Raw genomic sequence first — 22,863 nt, 5'->3', positions numbered from 1 at the left:
TCCTCTATATTTTGGAGGAAACTTTACTTAAATTTTGGAACATTGACATACTAATTAAAACAAGTAACATCTTAATGCTGCCCTTAATCTCTTTTGTATCTTAAAAAATAGAAATGAAGGAAAACTGTTGAATGATCTAATGCCTTTGTCTGCTACAATGTTAGCCACCTACGTTGGGGTATACATTCCTAGAATGGCAATAGTAGGAGAAACTTGATTTGAAATTCTAGTTGCTAAGTAGCTTCAGAAATTATGCAGCTCGTTCAGTCTTAGATTGATTTTGTTGTTCAGAAATGTTGTCTTTCCAAATCTGTTCTGTTCAAATCAGAAAAAATGTATACGGTAGCATCCACAGAGATCAGTACAGCTGTTAATTTTTTAGAACATGGCTTTCAAGTGAGTCTTTTCAGTCAAGAATCCTTCCATTTTTATTGATCATTTCCTACACTGGGGATAGCAAGCTATTGTTGCTTGAACAGAGCTACAGTTTTCCCAGTGTTTTGGCTTATTTATCCTACAGTTTCATATTCTGTATAAAAGCTTTACATCCAAAAAGTCTTTTAAATTTTTTATTGCTTTCTGCAACCAGCAATGGGACTCAAATGGGATACTAAGCCAGCTGAAGCCCCATTCTTGTAATTCAAGAGCACATGACATATGATACCCTTCCAATCATATTTTATGGGTGAAGCAATACAATTTTACCATCTTCTCTTACTCAGACGTCATTTATCTGTTCAGAACACTCATTAAAGTGTGTTGCTCAGGTAGTTGCATGTCTAGCACTTTGGGTAGGATTCATCTTACTGTCCTTGATGTCTAATATGAAGGTATTTATTTTTAAGCTAGTTGCCTGTCTTCTCTTTTTTAGCCAACAGGTAAAAAAGGCCTTTTTGCAGTTGTGATTCACCTCTTCCAAAATAGGCAACTAAAATAGGTTAGATGAAACCCCTCCTTGTTCATTAACTGGCATTGCCTGGGAATGTTTATACATCAATTTTAACTTAATTTAAAGTCTCTGTGAAATCTACAGAAATAATAAGAGTGGAGGAGTTAGAGTAAAAAAGAAATTAAATTGTTATAAGAAAACAGTAAAGGATGTATTTTGCCTACTTTGTAGTATTTGCTTCCAAAATTAATATAATATTCCATGTTGAAAGATATCTGTTCATAGAGATCCACAACACATTCTTTGCATTTTTCTTCTGTATTGTTTACCATTTAGAAACGCTAATAAGTGAATGTATTGCTTGTGTTAACAGTAGCCACATCATTCAAATGCACTTTATTGGGGCTTATCTCCTCGTAGCACACACTTTTTTGCTTATTTATAATTTTCATTCTAGAAGGTGTCAGTGTTCAAGATGAAAATAGAAATGGAAGTTTTGCTTCATTTCTGTGAGTGCATTGTGATTGCCATTCTCTGACAACAGTGTTATTTGAATTACCACTATTAGTCCATCTGTACTGGAAAATGTTTTTGTTAAAATAAATTGTCATTTTAGCATTTGTTAATTAACCCTAATGTAGCCAATCCTCTTTGTGTTTCATAATCCAAATGAAGGAAATGGAAGTTTTACCATTGAGTTCAACAAGCTTTGGATGAGACTTTCTATGCATTTTATTGGGGTGTTTTTTTCTGAAATGGGGAACATTTGAGTGTCAGAATTTTTTTTTTTTTCAGGCCAAGTCAAGCTATTCAACCTTGTTTTGGGAAAAAGAAAAAGTCATCATGATGATGACTGCTTTATTTAATTAATTGTGATAGCGAGACATTTTTCACTGCTTCTCATTTTTTCCCAGATTAATTAGGAAATCAAAATGGCCATTACTGAATGACAGCAGATATCTCTGATCACCGGAGATCATTTAATGTCATGTACTGAGTGGGATTCTTGTTTTATTTTCATTTGTTTTATATACAGGATGAATTTGAAAATCCAATTTCATCAAGCAAAACTGTGTAGGTAAAAAAAAAATTCATTTCTGCATGTCATTGCACATATATTTCTTTGTGCAATCCTATTTATTATTATTATCATAGAATCATAAAACCATAGATTGATACAGGTTGGAAGGGAACTCTGGAGGTCATGTGGCTGAATACCCACACATAATGTCCTAATTTATCTATATACTCCACTTTTTTATCATCATTGCCACCTTTCCAAGGCATATTATAATTACTTAGCAAGTACATTCTCCAAACAATCTCAGAAGCCAATGGGAAATTGCCTCTTTTTTTCCTGGCACTAAGTCCACCTGCTGCAGCAAGAGGGATGGCTTGTCAGATGGATCTGCATGATTTTCCCTCAACCCACCAACTTTAAAATGTCAGCCTTTGTAACAGATTTTCCTCAGCTCTGTTGGGAAATTTCAACTCCCACAAGGTTTCAAAATTTACATAAATAAATTCTCCTACTCTCACATTTATTCTTTGCTCCTAGTTTACAAATAAGACCGACAGGTATCACTTATTTAACTGCCGATGCTCCTTTATTCATGACCCAGTCATTTGAGCTGATGAGAAATGAAAACAGTCAACCTTCTTAACAAGGGAATTTTAGAATGCTATAACATTAAAAGACAAGTAGAAATAGTAGCAATAAGGTAAGGTAGCTACTTATCCAGAAAAAAGAGCATAGTAACAGAAATGATGATCTGAAAATCATTAAAGAAGGCTCTGTATTTCAAAGTTCTTATCTCATCCTCTTTGACACAATAATTGGGCATCAGCTGATGAATTAATTCTTAGTGGACAGGTGAGCAAATCAAAATTAACATTCAACTTGGACCATTCTTGGATGTTTAAGTAAAAAGAATAAAGATAAAAAGGTTGTGAAGACAGAATTATCTTTATATGCTCTGGGATCCCTAAAGGACAAGGTTAAAGTTCATTTGCAGGCTGATGTGAAGAAGTATATTCTTATACTTTGTTCGGTTTCCAGGACCAATAATTTTAGATTCCTGATCAGTATAAAATTCACTGGAGCAAGTTACAAAGAGCGACTTCACTCTCATTCATACAGAAACCCTCTTTAAAGAACTCAGTCTAAATAAGTTTAAATGTAATTTATGTGCACTGCAAGGCTCTCCACAGTGCCAAGGTAGTGTGAGGAGCCCTTTGTGAAAAATAAATGTGAGCCCACAGTGCCTTGGAGTTTCAGAGCATATCCGTGTTCTTCTTTTAAATATGTGCACGTGTGTGTGTTTATTACCTTGCACATTTTGAGTTTAGTCAATGTCTGTTCTTATATGATGAGAAATTAGGGACTAATTAGTAGGTTTGATAATGAAACTGTGTGGTCTCCAGAGGCACTCCATACATTAACTTCCTTTTTTTTCTTAGAATGTCTTATTCTAACATCACACTGAGATTTTTGCCATGCTGCCTCTATAGGTTGCTAGGCAGCAAAGCTTTACCCCCAAACTCTTAGCTCTATTCTGCATGCTGAGACTTTCAGATATCCTCAGCGGTTTGAATCTTCTTGCTGAGGGGTTTCCTTGATTGAGAGCAACTGCTTCCAAAGGTCACTGGCTCTCTGTGGGTTAGCCCTTTTCTCTGATGTGCACAAATCTTCTCATTTTGTATTTCAAGAAACCCTGCAGCAATCGAACCATGGTCCTGATTGCAACAAGCTTTGTGCAATTGTCCCCTACTGTATGCTGCACAGTGCCAATTGCTATGTATAATAATGTTTAGATGGAAAGCGATCTTGAAAAGGCAAAAGGACAAAAATATTTGCACGTGCCAAGGTTAATGAAAAAAGCCACCTGAAGACATTAAAGCTGTTCTTTTTTTCTGTGTTTTTCTTTTTTTTTTTTTAGGGCAGATTCTGGATGTGCTGGAGAAATATAATCTGAGTGATAAAACTCTTGTATACTTTACGTCTGACCAAGGGGCTCATGTTGAAGAAATCTCCAGTTCTGGAGAAGTCCACGGAGGATACAATGGCATATATAAAGGTGAACATTCTCTGATGATTCTTGAAAACTGTGGCAGAAACTATCATCTCCTTGTTTTTGCTCCAAAACTGTAACGTACTCTGTGGCCAAGAAGGTCAAAACTTGATTCCTTAATAGTAAACTTCTCATAACTGTCATTCTAAATTCAAACATAGGCAGTAAATATAAGGGGTTTACTTGTCAAATACAGCAGCTCAACCAGAGTACATACTCAGCCAGGGCTCTGTGGAGTTTTAAGACTAGCAAATGTACTCTTGAACTGGGCAGAGATACAGTTTTGGAAGGATGTCAGTTCATAGTACTTTACTATAATGGCTGGATAGCAGAATAGAAAGGTAAAAAAGGTAGCTTGTGAGCCATTAGGAATCATAAATAGGAGCTAAACACCATGGAGTGAGTGGGAACACACGAAGATAGGATATGGTGGTGGTGGGGGAGCCAGTAACAGAGTCCAGTGTATTCATTACAGAAAAAGTAGAAAAGGAAACTTAGGTTGAAAAAAGAAAAATTAGTTGAATTGAGTTTGGGATGCACAAGTTCAACAACAGCCAGAAGAGGACAAGATTTCAAGCAGAAAATACTGAATTGGAGAAGAAAGTTTTGAAAATAATGCATAACACACTTACTGAATTGAAGACTGATGTGGAAATGGAGAGACTTTAGTTGAAAGGACAGAGTTTAGTTGTATTCTTTTAGTGCAGGTCTTGAGGAGATTAATACTCCAAAATCTGTTTATTCTGTGAAGGCTTAACATGTTTAAAGTCTACTTTATTGTAATACATTTTATCCTGGTGATATCACACAACAATACTGAAAGGTACTGCTTTTGTTGCAATATGTTGATCTTGTAGAAAGAAAAATTCCAACTTAGCAAACAGCCTTCTTCATTTTGTCCGTTCCCATATCCCTGGCATGGTGATCCCTTTGGTCAGCAGGAATGTAATACACCACTGGATACCTTTGAGAACATGGTTCCAACATGGGGATGAACATAATTATTGTCAGCAATGTATTTTTGAGAAAGGCAGAACAAGAAGAGGAAATAGGATAATAGGATGAGAGAATGAAGGATGTGGAGATGGAGGAATTCTGCTTGATAGCATGGCTATAACATTCAGTCACGGATTGGTCATAATCGAAGATTATGATTATTCAGTCACAGACTGCTCATAGACAACATTGTCAAATATGAAAGAAAGGATTCCCTCTGACAAACTACAGAAAACAGTGTTTTCCAGTGTGCAAGTGGTGGACACACAGCATCAGGTAAATGAATGTCAAAATGTTTTTAATAATCTTCAATCTTATTGAAATAGGGTTGGAATGCTTGGTTCTATTATTTTGAATGAAATGCAGTGAATATTCTTGTCCTTTTACGAGAGATGAAGTTATTTTTATTCTTTCACTAGGAAGTGGCTGTGTAATTTTTTCCCCCCTCATATTTCAGGGGACAAGATCAAAGAAATCCAGCAGTTTTTAGAAAGTCTTTTACCAAACTTGAAACTTTTATTTGTAGAGAGGAAGAAGTAAATTGCCTTTAGGTATGATTTTTTTAAAAAAGTAGTATTGCAGAACTACAAAATCACGTAGTAGTTGAGTCTGGAAGCACCTCCCAAGGTCTGTAGTCCTAGCCCCTGCAGAGCAGGGTCAGCTAGAGCAGGTTGCTTAGGGCTGTGTCCAGTCACGTTGTGAAAATCTCCAATGATGGAGACTCCACAGCCTCTCTGGGCAACTTGCTCCAGTGTTTGATCACACTCACTGTAAAAAAAGCTTTTTCTTATGTTTAAATTGAGTTTTCTGTTTCAGTTTGTGCCCATTGCCTCTTGTCCTGTCACTGGGCACCACTGAAAAGAGCCTGGCTCTGTCCTTTTACTCAGGTAAATCCATCTATCCATACAGATGGGTAAGATCCCACTGAGCCTTCTCTTCTCCAGGCTGAACAGTCCCAGCTCTCTCAGCCTCTCCTCATATGTCGAATGCTCCAACTGCTTAAGCATTTTCATGGCCCTCCTTTGAACTCACTCTAGTATGTCCATGTCTCTCTTGTACTGGGGAGCTCTGCACTTGGACCCAGCACTCCAGGTGTGTCTCACCAGTGCTGAGCAGAAAATAAGGATCACCTCCCTCGATGTGCTTGAAACGTTCTTCCTAATGCAGCCCAGGATGTTGTTGGCCTTCCTTGCCACAAGGGCACATTGCTGGCTCATGTTCAGCTAGTTGTCCACCAGGACCACCAGGTCCTTCTCTGCAGAGCTGCTTTCCAGCCAGTCAGCACCCAGTCTTTGCTGGTGCTAGAGGTTATTCCTCTGCAGATGCAGGACTTGGTATTTCCCTTTGCTGAACTTCATGAGGTTCCTTTTGGAGCATTTCTCCAGCCTGTCGAGGTCCCTCTGGATGGTAGCACAACCATCAGTGGATCAGCCACTCCTCCCAGTTTTGTATCATCTGCAAAACTGCAAAAAGGAACAAAGCTAGACATATACAGTGAGCAGTAACAATACAGTGAGGTTTTCAAGCAAGAAGACTCCACAGTTTTTAGTCAGCAGGTATCTGTCTGAGAAATGACCCTTATATTTTAAGAGAGTTACGAAGGAAATGCTACACAAGCAAAGCAAGCAATGCCAAAGTCATGAGGTTACAAGCTATCAGATGGGTCCCCTTGGGCTAACACCAGAGTGAAATGTGTCTTGAACATTAGCACATAGGCCTTACATAGTGATTTAAGTAATTAAGGAACCATATGGTTACATATCTGTAGCTGTAGGCATAGCCTGAGGTGTTTTAGAAGCTCTGAAAAATGTTTGCCTTCTAGAATGCCAGACATAAGATACAGGATAAATGATGAGGAGGGAAAAAAAGACAAATACACTGGGGAATATGCCTTCCTGAGGAACTTTGATTAAATGGACTCTTTTCTATCAAGCCTTGCAAAATTTTTTATTCATACTTACAGAATAGAGAACAATTTGAAATAGATCTTACCTGAATTAATAAAAAATCTGATTGATAGGGTTACTTGGGGAGTGATGGGGCTTCTTATTTTTAAGATGAGTTGTGTCGTTTACAGTTACCACCTATGCTATGCTGGCAAATGTTGTAATATACTATGGGATAGAAAATAATCACTATATAAGAAACAAAATAATTATTGTATGAGAAACCTTCTTAATAAAATAAAAAGAAATTAAACGACCCACGCAATCAGTTAAATATACTTTTACCATTTTAAAATACAATGAATTCTGCTTTATCTTCCACTCTCTCCATTTCCATATCAGTCCTCAATTTAACAGGTATATTATGCATCATTTTCAAAAGGGCTGAAGTGGAACTGATCAATTATTTGCATAATTAGGAATTTTCATGCATAAGACTCTATTCATATTAACAGTCATGTACAACAAAAAGTGTTAGCAGTCCATACATCTCTGGCAGATTTAATGAAAACCAGACCTGTGAAGCCCTAAGTCTCAGGCACTGATGTAGCAATGTGCCTAAAAAAGCGAAAGGACGATCTTTATGCTGCTTGTGCTCATGTGTGCATGCACTAGCAATTTGCTTCATCTGATGAGTAGTTTACAAAACTGGGAGACATGCACGTCCTTTCTCCCTGTCTCTGCTAAACAATCTCCACTACTTACCTTTTTGTACATGAGTGCTGCGTGAATGCAAATATGAATCAAGCCACTTAACCCTCTTGTCAGAGCTGGAGCAGTATGCTCAGCAATAATTGGTTCTGCCCTAAAATCAAAAGCTCTCAACAAATCTCCTCAACTCGAACTCACTAATTTGTCTTGATATCCAGCCAAATGAGCACCAATAATAAAATTTAAGAGGAGTTTGGAGAGTTAGACTAGCGCTGCAAGACTGAATGCAAAAAGGGGAAATTGCTATTTGAAGGTTTTATTACTCTGGATTCTGACTGTGGAACAGTCACCATAAATTTGGATAGCCCTTGAAATTAGAAACCAGAGCTAACATAGTGTTCAACGAGATGCTGTCATACACAGTCTGGTTTATCTCTTCAGTATCCTTTTTTAGAAGACATTATATAGTAATATTGAAGTGATGGATCAAAATCACAGCGTCTCTTTCCAATGGCCTTTTTCTGACAGTTGTCAGGATCAGAAGCCTTGGAGGAAGATGCAGGAGCTGTGTAGTGAATAAAGAAGATCCCTAAGAAAATCTACTCCTAATCCTAGATAGTATGACCTTGGTTTAACATGTGAATCCTGACAATTTAGATTCTACAAAGAGTTTTAGCATTAGTTATATAAATTTTCATCATATAAAGATAGAATCCCACTTTGAGTCTTTCTAAATTCTTAGCATAGCCTAAATTCTTTGGCAATGAGAACACGGTGCTTTCATTGACTATTTTGAAATGGGACAGTTGCAAATTTCGTGGAACATCTTGAAGTTTAGTACTGTTTCCTCACTGATAGAGGATGAAGGAGGGAAAACTTATTATACCTTCCCTGGCTTAACTTTGTTTTGTATGCTTTTATTGTGCCTCTTTCCCTTTAATACCTCATTCAGAAAAGAATTGTCTCATCAGTCTCTCTCATCATTCTTCACTGATGAGTTTTTCCTTGTCCCTAATTTCTTGTTATTTTCTTCTGTGAACAATTTCTAATTGTGCAATATATTCTTTTAAAATGTCCCTACAAGTATTGCCTTTTGGGCTTTGTCATGAAGTATCACTGCCTGTTTATATACTCACTTTTTAATATTATCCATTTCATCCTATAGACTGCCTGTTGTCTTTGTATCTTACTGATTACAGATGTGCATTAAGCATTAGTCTCTGCATAGGTCCTTTTTCTTTAGTATGCAGTGAAGGTTACGGTATGAATAATTAAGACTGCAGACCCTAGTTCAGTTATTTTTATCTCTAATGTTCATTGTACTGCAAATATTTTTACAGAATTTGAACTTGCATCTTGTTTCCTGTTCATCCAACTTGGTGTGAAGTCCATTATCTTTTCTTCTGAATTTGATCAACCTGTGATACTTTGTGTCATACATGGATTTTTCAATTCCACAGCTCACCTCCTTTCCAAAATTGAAGTAAATATAATAAAATAACAAGGGACTTAATACAGAGTAGCGTCAAGGTAGCTTACTATTGACTTTTTTGGAAAGTGTTGTAGGCTGTTTGTTTTATCTTTGTTTCCTGCCTGTTAGTCAGGTTTTGATTCATGACAACCTTTTGTCTCCTAACCCATGATTAATGTTCCAGAAACTTTTCCTGAAGGTCCTTGTCAAAGATCTTTCAAAGGCTTAAATCTAGATACAGACTCTAAAACAAAAAAAGTGTCTATTTTAGTAAGAATTTCTTCCCAACAACTCAACACCTTCTTACCTGAACTCCTGAATGACTCCTGGGTGCATAGATGATAATATATTTTTTTCCTGGCTACTTAGTGTTTTGATCAGAAACTGATCAGAGAAATCATCAGTTTCTCTCAGAAACCTAGTAGTTCCTGTGGACCTATTGGACCAATGGGTCCTTTGAGTCATTTGGGCCTGTTAGTTCCTTTGGAAACTTCCAGATCATGATACATTTTTTTGAAAAATCATTGTTTCTATGTATTTTCCTATTTAGCTCTTTATCGTTCGTACCAGATCACGGAATGCTTTTTCATATATTGACATATTGACATATAAGTTTATAGTCTATATAAACTATATATAGTTTATAAACTATATATAGTTTATAACCTCTAAGTTATTTATAACATACAAGTTATTATGACTTATAACATATAAATTATGGTCCTTTTAATCCTGTTAATATTAACATTTTCAGATTGAAATATGGAAACTATTGTGTTTTACTGAAGTCTCTTCTTAAAAATTTCTATGTAATTTTTCTAGCATTCCCTCCCCCCCCCCCCCAGTTCTGTGACATTTCTCTGTTAAAAGGTATGGAACTTTGAGGTATTCTTTTTGTATGTGATATCCACGATACCTGCACTGACTTCTTCTTAGGTGTTTTTCACTATCTTTCTCATTAGTATGACATCTGCAATTTAAGTGTGTCCATTGGAGCTAGTCACCTTAGCTTTCCTTTAGGAACAGAAATAAGGTTAGATTTTCTGAAATATTTAGATCTCTACTTTAGAATACGATGACTAGAATAAACAGATGAATAGAATATCCTCTCCATTGAATAAACAAGCAGCTTAAGATGACTGGTCTAAAGGATGCCATTATATTCTTCTTCACTACTCTGAGATATTGAATCTAATTATTTTTGTGGTAATTTTTATTTACTTGCTTAATGACTAGTTTCTTGAATTAGCTTCTGTGTGTTATAAAATATGTCTCTCCTGTTGCATACTTTGTAACAGTAAACAGTGAAGGCATTAAAAACTTTTCTCTACACTTTTTCTCATTATGCTGTTTCACCAGTACATATGCAGACAGTGGAAGTCCTCCCTCATTATCACTTGTTGACCTCTATCCCACTCTGTTACATATGGGATTTTCTATGGAGTCTCCTTGCATCTCTTAATGCTCTGCTCTTACTGTCAGCTTCTTTTGGACACGTAGCTAAATATATTTTGACTGTACCTTGGACCGGCACATTAGGAACAGTCTTTGTATTTATGAAGCATTTAGCACAATGCATACAAGCACTTGGCTACTGTCATGCTGCTAGAGTGGGTCATGAGTTATGCTGCTAGTGGAAATGGAGTCAAACACTGTTAATGGCAAACCATTTAAACAGCATTCATTTTGAGTGCTTTGTGCCTTAGAAATAGATATATTCATAGTTACTTTGTTAATATCCATGAAAAATAATAAATGAATGTTTCTTAAGGACTTAGATGCTGATTTTTTAAATCATATCTACTGCAAATCTGTGAGACCTAAATAAGGACTGGAAAAATCAATTATCTAATATCTTATTGAAATTTATTATTTTTATACAGTTTCATATACTGCAGTGATAAGTTCATTCAGCAGTGTTTCTTGAAGGTATTAGTAAACCTTCTCCCATCTGTAAGCCACGGAGAAATCAAACTGACCATTACTTTGGCCTCAGGAACTATACTATTGCATATTTAGTGATATTAGTTGGAGTTTCACTTTTGACTTTAATGAGAGCAAGAATTGACCTTTTTTCCAAATGTACTGTATTTTTATATTCTCTCTGAAGTGATCCAGATTTTTAAATAATCAACCCATCTTATAATTTTGACGGAAACAGAAAATATCCTGAGAGACAATTTCATTTGTTTGGAAGAAAGATCAGATGAGAAGATGTTCAAATGAGAAATATCTATTAGATTCACCTGTACAAAAACAGCTCAGGTTGAAAATTAACAAAAGCAGTACATGAAACAGATTAAAAATCAGTAAAATAAAGAATGGGCTTGCCATTGAAAAGAAACTGTTTGCTTTATAAGGTAAGCAATACCTTAGTAATAGTAACCAGTTTTGATTGTCAATATTTGTAGCATAAAGTCCACTACAGATGGGTAGAGTAATTAATTTCCTTGTATTTTTCTATCATTCAAGAGAATAAATTGGGTTTGGAAGCTTTGTTTTTAGAAGAATATAAGGAGGAAGGAAAGGGTAGTATGTTTATCAACCAAGTGATCTAAGAAAGTTTTTTAAATGGTTTTCATCATTCAAAATATTAATAATGATATACCGCAGAGTTCTCTTTTATATATCATCTTTTGTAAAAGCTTTGTTCCCAGAGTTAGGTAATAGCAGTCAATTTAAATCAGAGGGAGAAAAAAAAATATTATTTTAGCTAAGATTTGAAATGAGGTTAAAATGGAAATTTGACATCATGTTGTGGATGACTGCAGAGAGTTATGTCTGTACTTTGCCTGCTCCTGCAGATTTTTCAGAAGAGGTGAATGTAGGCTATTGTTCAATGTAACATTGAAGGGTGCAACTACTCAGAAAGCATAGATAGCTAAGCATGAAAATACAGCCTGGGGTGTTTTATGCTGTTTTAAAAACATTGTTAGAAGAATTTAAGAGAACAAAAATAATATATGTCTAGGCTGCCTAGGGTTTGCCAGGCATACAGACTACTAGGTTACTACTTTTTCTCTGTTTCAGTGTTGTCAGCTCCAAGCAAAATGCAAAACTAATGAGTCAGATCCTGAAATAGCAAGAGATTTTATTTTTAAATAATGACCTTTTATGGATTTTTTATTTTCCTTCAAATATTTTAGCCATTTGGATGTTTGCTTCATGTTTCAAGCATTAGTAGTGAAACCTTGATTTATTTTTTAAGGAAAAAAGAATGCAGATAGCTTGAACGATGTTTAACAGCTAGAGCTTTAAAGACAATATATATCAAGGGATTTGTAATTGTATAATGGCATTAAGCAACTCTAGTGATGTCACTAAACACAGTTCTAATAAAGATGAACACCACGTAGGCATAGATAATAGAAGACAGTCTTCTGCAATGACCTGTAATTCCTGCTCTGGTTCCCTGCTATTCCTAACCTCCAGAGATATCAAAAAATTGTGCTACAATTAGTCTTTTGAAAGGAAAACAGCAGTCACTTCTTCATAGACATAAGTGAGGAGATAGCCCTGCTGTGGAGTCCATTTTGCTTTTTATACCTCACAGCAGGGAGGCAGAGTTTACCGAGTGCTCCCTTTGTGCTTGGGTAATGTGCAAGTTTTCTGTCCTGTTCTGTAGTGATTCAAGAAAATTGTACTGGGAACCTATGAGCTGTGAAAGTGATCCAATATCTAGGTTTTAAGAATTGCAACACGTGTAGGAATGGGATTCACCACTTACCTTGAAATTGCTCTCTCTTCAGATTACACAGGAGGCAACAGTAAATCGAGAATTTATTTAAACAATCCAATCTAGCTAGCACTGTTACTAGGTTCAGACAGATATACAGAAATAAAAGGAACCTTACACTTAAAGCTACGTATGGTATAGACCAGCTCTTAGAGTTTTCTATCTGTCCATACTGTCCAGCCAACAAGCTGTTGTGATGTTTACACAGAACTAGGATCCGGCTCATGAACTAAATCATCTCCCTGGCATAATTGTTCACTGAAAAATATCTTAATTTGAGGATATCTGTAATTTTATGTCCTTACACTTTTCCTGGATTTTTAATCAGATTTAACTACTCCCACTCAACAGGATTTTCTGTGAACCATAACCCAGGATATTAATCTTGACACTTTTCCTGCTAGGTAACACATAATCCCCACCAAACTTTTAAAATCCTACTGACTGTTGTACATGGATAGAGTCACCTTTTCTACAGAAGATGCACACAGTCTATTGATATCTACACTGGTGTCGAACTAACCGTATTAACGTGCCATCCGCATACTGTTGGGTGAACACTGTGATGTGCTTTAATGACAGGTGCTTTAAACCTCACTAAATAACACCTTTATAAACTTAAACCTACATTTTCTTTAGATTTCTGTTTTGAAAATCGTATTTTTTACAAGAATGTGAATAAAAATAATCCATGCATCTCATTCCTGAGTTTTAGACTAGGTAGCCACGTGCGTTACGGTGAGAATGGAATCACATTTGACACAGTGACAAGAGTAAATCTTTAAGACTGCTTTAAAGGATGGATAGTCTTGTGGAGCTCTGAACTCAGCACTGCTTTCCAACAACAACTTAAGCAAAGATTGTTGCTTGATGTAATGTTGGATATTAGAAAGTCTAAGTTTTCTGATGTCAGACTAGATAATCATGTGTCCTTGACTATTCAATATTATGAATTCTGATAAAACCCATGAAAAAAAAGTAAGAAAAAAATCTGGTATAACAAAGAATCATGACCTAAAGTTTTTTCAGCTACAAGACTGTATATGTGTATAATGGGTAAAGTTCTATGCAAAAGATAGTTTTCTCTCTTGAAGTTGCCAGTTACCTTTATGAACAGTGAAAAACCTGTAGAAAACCTTATTGAGCAGTGAAAAACCTGTAGAAAAACAGGTGGATTCTGAATCCCCTGATGCTGAAATAGAAAAGATCATTGAGGAGTCAGTAAGATAGTATGTATGGCAAGGCCTGGTCTTGACAATAAAGATGTTAAAATCTGTGTGGTGCTTTGAAGGTCTAAGAGGCTGAGAAGACAGAACTATTATGTACTTTGTTGTAATATTTTGTTCTTTTGTGGTTTTTTTTTTTTCACTTGAAAAAGTAAGATACAGGAAAAATAGGCTTATAGTATTTTTGTTTGAACCATGAATTACTGTTGGATTCAGTTAGTGGCGGGGGTTCAACACATATGTTCCTCTTCTTTCAGACATTTCTATTATATAAAACGATCTCAATTTAGTTGTAAATTCCTGGCCCAGACCATGCTTAACCACGTCCAAAACCCATGCATTTACCAGAAATATTTTTTTCCAAGTGATATATTAATTTCAATGATCAACCTGAAGTGCTGTATATAGTCACATGACTGTGTCAGAATTAATAATAGTACTTGTGATAGCTCTTCATATAGAGTTTTGTCAATCATATATTAAATAATGGTAGAAATGTTGTCCTAGAATAAACACATTGCCCTTCTCCAAAGATGTTGGGAGTACTGGGCAGTGATGGATATTGTAGAAACAAAGGAAATGCAATGTAATGTTGAATGCAATCAGTTGATACTGTATTTGATGCAGCTGTGCTGGTTTAGAAGTTGAGAAGGTCTTCACAACGTCCTGAGATCTACCATCACTGTAGCGAATTTCTTCGTAATGCATTGAATTGGAGAATTCAATAACATAGTTAAATTAGGACTTTCTTCTATCTAAAGTCATTAAGCACCATTTTTAATAAAATATATGTCTTCTCTGGGTTCATACCTCAGACATATAGGCATACATCAATTTATTTTTTATTCCTGTTTTTTGGTTATATCTTCACATACCTATGTGGCACACTATCTAGACCAAATTCTATACGAAGATTCCAGCAAGGTGCCTTTTTATCTCCTGCAGCTGTTATTTAATTTTTTTTTGTAAACTAAATACATTTTATAAGGTCTGTCTAATACATAACAGTAGATTTACTATAAGAAAGGTACTGATTGTAGGTGGAAAATCTAAACCTAGCAAATTAAAAATAAAATAAAAGCATTTAATGAAAAGATTCTAGCTAGACAGAATGTTTAATATTTGGAATTGAATGTTGGGGGGGTATTTTTCTGAGAAGAAATAGATTTTTTGGCAAGCAAAACTTTCATTTTTCAGGTGGAAAATCAATGAACTGGGAAGGAGGTATTCGTGTGCCAGGGCTTCTCCGTTGGCCTGGAGTCATACAAGCTGGTGCCTATATTGATGAGCCAACAAGTAACATGGATATATTTCCTACCATAGTCAAACTTGCCGAGGCACAGTTACCCTCTGACAGGTATGCTCTGTAGTTATCTCTGTCTTAGAGAAAGTCTCATGAGCGTTTTATACATTCTGGTGATGTCTATTAAGATAGAGGTGAGAATGAAAAGAAAAAAATACATTTTAAAAGCACTTTTTTGTCATTACTTACAGTAGTATGTTGCCTCTTTTCATATTAACATACTGATATATTTTACAGAAACATTGCATGTAAATACAGCTTAACTTGCAGAACAAGCACCAAGCAACATGATGGTAAAAGAATACCACCAAGAGCAACGTACTGTCAAATCATGGCCTAGAATTATTTACTAAAAGCAAAAATAAATGTATCAAAAAGGGCTCTGTTCTGCTTGAGTGAATGTGGTAGAAAAAGAAACTGCAAGTGCAAATTATTTTAAACTTTACGAGCTCAACCTTGGCCTGCTTAGTATAACAAAACACATCAAAATGCCAGCTAGGCTTTTCTCACAGGATTTTTCTGTTCTCTACCAAGTTAGTGGGAATAATCCCTTACACAGTTTTGCAGCCTGATAAAAAAAAACTACTGGACTTCTAAAATTCATAAGATGCTTTATTGACACTCCTACATCCCTGTGCTTTGTCTTGTTCAGGAGATACCCAAGTCTCAGCAGCAAGGTGCCTCCACCTAAACTCTGTTGCCATCCAAATCCAGTAAGTGGAGAAACCTGCTGATATGTATATGCTTTGACCACATCTATCATACACAAACAGCTTTTGAGCACAAAGCATCCAGAATCCACATGAGGAAAACCAGTGGTGAGCAGAGACACTCTGCTAATGATGACTCATTGAGTGCTTGAAGGAAATGGCAGGTCAGGACATGTGTAAGACATGAAAAATTAGTCAGACTGGTCCTGAGAGATCCCGTACAAGCAGTATCTGCCGAACCTAAGCAGTTCAGATTGTTCTTAATGTGGGCTGATAGTATGCACTTTGTTTTCATATTGCTTGAGTGAAGACTAAGCACTGATGTTTTATTTTGATCTCTTTGATAGAAATCCCAATATACTCATGTAACCTCCACTTGCAAGTTGTTCCACTCTGATTCTTCTGTGTAGATTAGGTGCCATAATTGCTGCTTCATGGTAGGTCAGAATGGGATGCCATGGACTAGCTTGAAGCATCTCAGGTACAGCAGCTGAATTCCTATCACTCCACTGAATTCTTCCTGAGAAATAAGAGAAATGACTACAATTAGGATTCAGTCACGAGGAGGGAGCAGGTTAAAAAGGGAAGGAGGAGGTGCTCCTAGTTACAGAAGAAAAATGTCATCAGAAAGAAGAGGCTGATATACCCCTCCTGAAACCAGCAGACGTGGGAATGCCAGAGTAGTGGACATATTACTGGAGACACCCTTTTCTCCATCAACAGGCTGTAGAACAGAAAGTGTACAATAGACATGCACCTGTCCTGCTCTCAGCTTGATAGTGGGCAAACCTGCAGGGGCGAGACAAGAGTGCCGTACTCAAGCAAGAAAACATAACAATTTGAGAGTGGGAAAGACCCTAATTCAACAGACCCCCCCAGACAGGGATGCACTCAGAAAGCAGAGTTGTCGGACAACATTACTTTAGGAATTCCGGTATGTTTTCCTGCCCATCCTTTGAGAAGAATCCTACTCAGAATGGTACTGTTGCATCCAATTGCTGCCAAGAATTTCTTAGTCATATGTAGCTCGTGGCTTAAAAAAGTGAAGATAGTACCTGTCTTGTAATAGTTACACTAATGTGAAAAGGGGTTTACGTGGTAATGAAAATTAACATAGACATTAAAGGGTTTAAAAATTTCAAAAGAGTTTTTGTGAGATGTTGCTCAAAATGCTTAAAAAATAATTACTTGCTAGTCTATATATCAGCAAAAAGTAATTTCCTATAAAACTTCTTGTAAAATTTGTAATTCACACCAGGTCAAAAATGCAGATTGTGATTTCTCCCCCACCAGCTGATTCCAGCAATTCAAAGGCTTAATTTATGGAAACATTTAGATGCCTTGCTTATTTTATAACTCCATTTTGATGTAAATTGACTGACTCCTTCAAAGCATGATCAAAATTGTCCAGCAGCATTTAGAGATTTTATATATGCGTGTATGTGTGTGTTGTTGATAAACACACATTTAAACATAGTTCATTTTCAATTTTGAAATGACTAGTTGTGTGTTAAATTCTGGCATGCATAATTTGCTGGACAGAGTTCTGTCCTGGTTTTAGCTGGGATAGAGTTAATTTTCTTTCTAGTAGCTGGTACAGTGCTGTGTTTTGGATTTAGGACGAGAATAATGTTGATAACACACCGATGTTTTAGTTGTTGCTGAGCAGTGCTTACACTAGTCAAGGACTTTACAGTCTTTTATGCCCTGCCAGCGAGAAGGTGGGAGGGGGCACAGCCAGGACAGCTGACCCAAACTGGCCAAAGGGATATTCCATACCATGTGACGTCATGCTCAGTATATAAACTGGGGGGAGTTGGCCAGGGGGTGGTGACTGCTGCTCGGGAACAGGCTGGTCATCGGTCGGTGGGTGGTGAGCAATTGCATTGTGCATCGCTTATTTTGTATATTCTTTTATCAGTAGTAGTAGTAGTAGTAGTAGTAGTATTCCTTCCTTTTCTGTCCTATTAAATTGTCTTTATCCTATACCCATGAGTTTTACCTTTTTTCCGATTGTCTCCCCCATCCCACTGGCGGGGAGTGAGCAAATGGCTGTGTGGTGTTAAGCTGCCTGCCGGGTTAAACCACAACAAGTTCTTACCATTACTTCTGGGGATGCTAGCATAGCACAGCGTATATTTCTTGGTTTAGGGTTACTTCAGCCAGCCTACTCCCAAAGAGCTTGAGCAGGTATATGTGTTTGTATACCTGGAAGACTGTGTTGTAGCAATTTACTCACATATGTCTGGTCACTTTCTCAGAAAAAAAAAAATAGAAAAAAGATAAAATGGGTTGAGGAAGCAACTGTTCCTAATGGCAAAATATAAAATTAATGTTTCCTTAAATAATGTAAAAATCAAAGGGGAAGAGCACCTGAATTTTTTTCTCCAAATTGACCAACTGGAAGTGGCAATTCAGATCATAACAGGAAGATTTATTTTTTTAAGGAGCGGAAATGCAGAGTTATAATATCTTCTGAGTAAAGTGAGGTTTGGGTTATTCTTCTGATTTTGAAATGCTTTCTTACTCAGAATTATTGATGGACATGACCTGATGCCCTTACTTCAAGGAAAAGTTACCCGATCCAAGCATGAATTTCTCTTCCATTATTGTAATGCATATTTAAATGCAGTGCGCTGGCATCCAGGAAACAGTAAGTAAACTTGCCTGTTCACATTTTAAATATTTCATATCATTTTTATTGCAGCTTGAAAAGAATCAGGAAAAAGCCTTGGGCTATAGTAACAAATAAATTGTTTACAATATCTAGCCTTTTTCCTTCTTTTTACTTTTCTTTTTGCTAGAATGCTCCTATTCACCATTTTACTGTTCGACATTAGTTTGTTGCTATGCCCTAATGTTCCATATCAATACAATACTGAGATCTATGGTATCTGAAACTATTTTTTTTAAACTTCCCTGAGAGATAGTCTATGTTACGGAATGAAGTATTCAAGGTTAACTGTTACATCTTCCTAAAAATGTAGAGGTAATAGCATGGCTTGCTGAGTAACAGCACAAGTATGACGTCAGCCTGGCCATTTTTGTTAGCTAGCAAAGTATAGAAGAATCACTGAGTCAAAGTCATAACTATCCAATAAATAAATACGGTATTAAACTGTCCCTTTTCATGCTTTTTATCAGCGATATAATTCCACTTTGTAGGCCAAGGAAAAAAGCATTTCCCATTATCTGCTCCTTTTTAACTAACAACTTGCTGTTTCTGGTAGTAACTTCCACATTAACCAAAGCGTATTTCCCTTTCTTTAAAAATCTCTGCTGAATGAAGTCAAACACACATTTGTCTCATCTCTGTTGGCACTCAAAGTGACGACTTGTGTTACAGCTTCAAAATGATGATCCAGGACAGGCTTTGGCGTAGCACTTTTTGGTTTAAGTACCTTGGGAAAGGACTTGCTTGGTACTTAATGTGCAAACTTAAAACGAGTTGGAAACTTTGTCTTCTTGGTCACCTGTAGGCTCACTCTCTACCTGTCTTGGTCTTTAAACTAGGAAAAAGGAAAGTATTACATATAACATTTATTTACCACTACTTTGCCTGTATATCTTGCATTTGATAAATAATCATAAGGAAGAACCAAGCAATTGGAAGATGTAGCTATTGAGTGCCATTTTGGATCTGAGGTTGGATGAGATTATTCTGTGTCATGATGAGGAGAGAAGAATCCAAGCAGGCAGAGAAGCTGTTTTTCTCAAACATACACCTTTGCAAGATGAAGTACCCCTTGTCTGAGGAAAGGGTCAGCTTTGTTATTCACTGAAGGTGAATTTAATGGGAAATGAAAGGGAGCAATGATGAGGGGCTAGTCTATTGTATTTACTTGAGGGGCAAAAATGTAGACTGTGATTCTCCCTTTATCTTTCCTCCAAGGCAATCAAAACAGAAAGCCCACGCAGAACCTGTCAATAACATTTTCATAACACTGGGCTGATTTTTGTATGGAAGCGTTTTTTAAATACTACCTTGTCAGCTTACATTGTAGTGTAAGAGTAGGCAACAGCCAGATACTCCTCTCTACTCTCTTTTGTACCGGTCCCCTGGGAGTGCTCAATGCCTGCTTCTTTCTTACTCATCCAGTCCCAGGTCTTCAAAAATGCCTTTTCCATGTAGATAATGCAATCATATTTGTAAAGATATTTGTTGCAGTCAGCTAGAGGTTTGCCCCTGTTTATCTCTCTCCCATGTGTTATTGTTGTATAGAGATAAATATACTTGCATTACAGCTGTACGCACCTGATACTATCAGCATTGCTGTGGGTACTTGTGGAAAAATGAGTATGGCTGTTTTTTCTTCTGATATCTCGGCAGCTCTGTATGAAGCAACTGATAAATTCAAAGTGTATTACTAGTTAGAGTATTATTGTCTTCTAGCCTCCCACCACAACTCGATCTTTACAGCCAATCTCAGAGTCCATCCACAGTTACTATTTCTGCTACTGTTAAGTGATATTTTAGTATATGAAAATGAACACAAGTAAAGCAGAAATATAAAGCAATGTTTTGGTTTGGTTTTTTTTGTTTTTTTTTTGTTTTTCTGGAAAAGCAATTATTTCAAACATTTAATTCAAAATGTTGCAGAGCTTTTGCCTAGCAGCAAAGAACTAGATTAGAAGTATCCTATAGCAACAGTTCATTCCCTATACTTAGGAATACATCCAAGAAGGTGAATGAGGCCATGTTCATTACAGACAGACTGGAAAGCTAGAAAATTGTGCAACTTTCACTTAACCTCAGCATGCTACTACTATCAGTTACAAGGCTGTAAGTCTTCAGGGTTTGGGTATAAACTGATCACCATTCCTATCTCAACATGTATTCCATGTCTAACACACTTCATGGCCTAAATAAGTACCACACACCTCCATGAGCACAAACATTTTCCAGTATCCAGAAATGGCTGTAGCATCTCTCATCTTTTAGTTGCACCTTGCCAATGACTGTAGTCAGGCAAATAGCACTCAATTCACAGAGGACTGCCAGAATCAGATACTTAATATTCTTAAGGATAGTCTTGAAGAGGTGATATTCTTTGTCTAAGAAAAATCAGGAAATTACTGAAAAAAATGTCATCAGGAACAGTTGTTTCTTTCTGTGTACTGTAAATGATCTTTTAGACCAGGAAAGACTTATGTTGTTCTTGATCTGTGTTCCCCAGATAGTTAACTAGTTTAGTGTGACCACAACTACTTTGGAACTGTGTAAAAACATGCTACCTGCAGATTATGCCTGTACGTACGGGCCAAATGCTGCCCAGCTCTGCCTCTCACTAGACCTGAGCCTCGAGAGTGTGAAATTAATAACCCCAGCTATGTTCAGCGTCTTCTGCACTGCTCTGGTGATGGGCCCTTATTAAAAGGACCCAATTGTGCAACTAGTCTGAGACTACATTAAAAACTGCTGATCCCTTCATTAAATGTGTGATTTCTATTAATTTTGAAGTTGCATTTTTTGAAGAAGAAAGCAGCAACAGCCAGAAATTCATAGAAGAGAAAGCTTACAACTGCTAAGGAAAATGTTATTTATTTATTTATTTATTAACTAAAGTACAATCCATTCTAAATAAAGGGTAAAGGTGCATATATTCCTATATTTCTTACTACATTTATTTTCTGGGAAGTCTTAGTTTGTATGTCAGCTTCAGCTTGTGTATTCCACTTTTTTACCTAGATACTCAAAGTGTAGAATTAACTTTGATCCTAAGGAAAAATGCATATACCAGGAAGTGAAAGGGAAGCAAAAATTCTGCTTAATCATTTGGTACCTTCTTGCCTCCATCACTCCACAGTTCCCTTAGTAACTTTATCTTTGCCACTGTTAGATTTCCACTGTGCTTCAGTCTGAAAAAAAAAAGGGGGTTTTGGTTTAATTTTTGACTCTTAAGCTATATATATGAAACAGGTAAATTTAGCGTATGTGAAATTTATAGTACTTGCACACCTTTCCCTTGCTTGCAAGCTTCTGAAGTCTGACTTAAGCAGGTGTGTTTCTCACATTATCCAGGGAAGGTCAGAAACTTCAGGGTGAACAATTACCATTTTACATTTATATATTTAGAGGCTAAGCATTCCTCATAACCAAATCAATACACATCTTCATTAAGACATATTAGTTAGGTCAGTTACTGCATTCACAATATACTTTCCCCTTCATCTGCCCTTTGAAGGAGCATTTAGAGGATGTGTGCTACGTAATACTCTTCTCAACCAACACTTCAAAATTTAAGCCTTATCCTTTCCAGAGAGACATGAGGAAAAGAATCTTTCTCTGCCCTCCTTCTCTTTCCCAGCCACAGAAAATAAACTAACACCATTTTCTTCTTCATCTCTCCTTGATTCACTTATATTTTGCCTGATATTAAAAAATAATGCACATTATTCTTCACATTCTGAATTAAAAAAGGAATGAAATATCAGGCAATTTTCTTTGCTCATGATTCATATCTTGCTCTCACAGAGTCGTGCATGCTGACACTTGCTATAAGTGCCTTGGAAACAGCCAAGACATACAGTCCTAGTCCTTGGAGGATGATTTCCTGTTATTTTGAAACCTTGTAAATATGTGTAATTTAATTGATCTGCTAAAAATATAGAGAGGAAGACATGCTAAAACAGAGTCAGCAAAAAGTACTGCAATTTCTCATTTTCAATGCTTATTCTCCACGGCTGCCTGGTGTACCATATATGTACCAATATACGGAAGCAATACCTTTGGGGGGGGGGGAACCAAACCAAAACTTTTCTTTCTGCCTAGTAAGTTGTAATAATTTAGGGGTTTTTAATCATGAAACATTTACATTTAAAACAAGGCAGGTGTAGGATTTGCCTTTTCTGTCTTGAGCTGAG

General features: G+C 36.5%; 1 protein-coding gene across 4 annotated transcripts in view; it reads left to right on the top strand.

Annotated features, from left to right (window-relative positions):
* Positions 1 to 22,863, top strand: part of STS (steroid sulfatase) — a 124,858-nt gene that overhangs the window by 73,447 nt on the left and 28,548 nt on the right. For all 4 annotated transcript variants that reach the window (XM_076357989.1, XM_076357973.1, XM_076357981.1 and 1 more), the window contains 3 exons: positions 3,829 to 3,966; positions 15,184 to 15,343; positions 18,531 to 18,652. In XM_076357989.1, the coding sequence (XP_076214104.1) occupies positions 3,829 to 3,966; positions 15,184 to 15,343; positions 18,531 to 18,652 (420 nt within the window). The remainder of the gene's footprint in view (positions 1 to 3,828; positions 3,967 to 15,183; positions 15,344 to 18,530; positions 18,653 to 22,863) is intronic.

Source organism: Aptenodytes patagonicus, chromosome 1 (genome assembly GCF_965638725.1).
Source record: "Aptenodytes patagonicus chromosome 1, bAptPat1.pri.cur, whole genome shotgun sequence".
In the NCBI taxonomy this organism is placed as follows: domain Eukaryota; kingdom Metazoa; phylum Chordata; class Aves; order Sphenisciformes; family Spheniscidae; genus Aptenodytes; species Aptenodytes patagonicus.
Note: the sequence above shows the minus strand (reverse complement) of the source record. Positions and strands in the feature narration are given on the sequence as shown.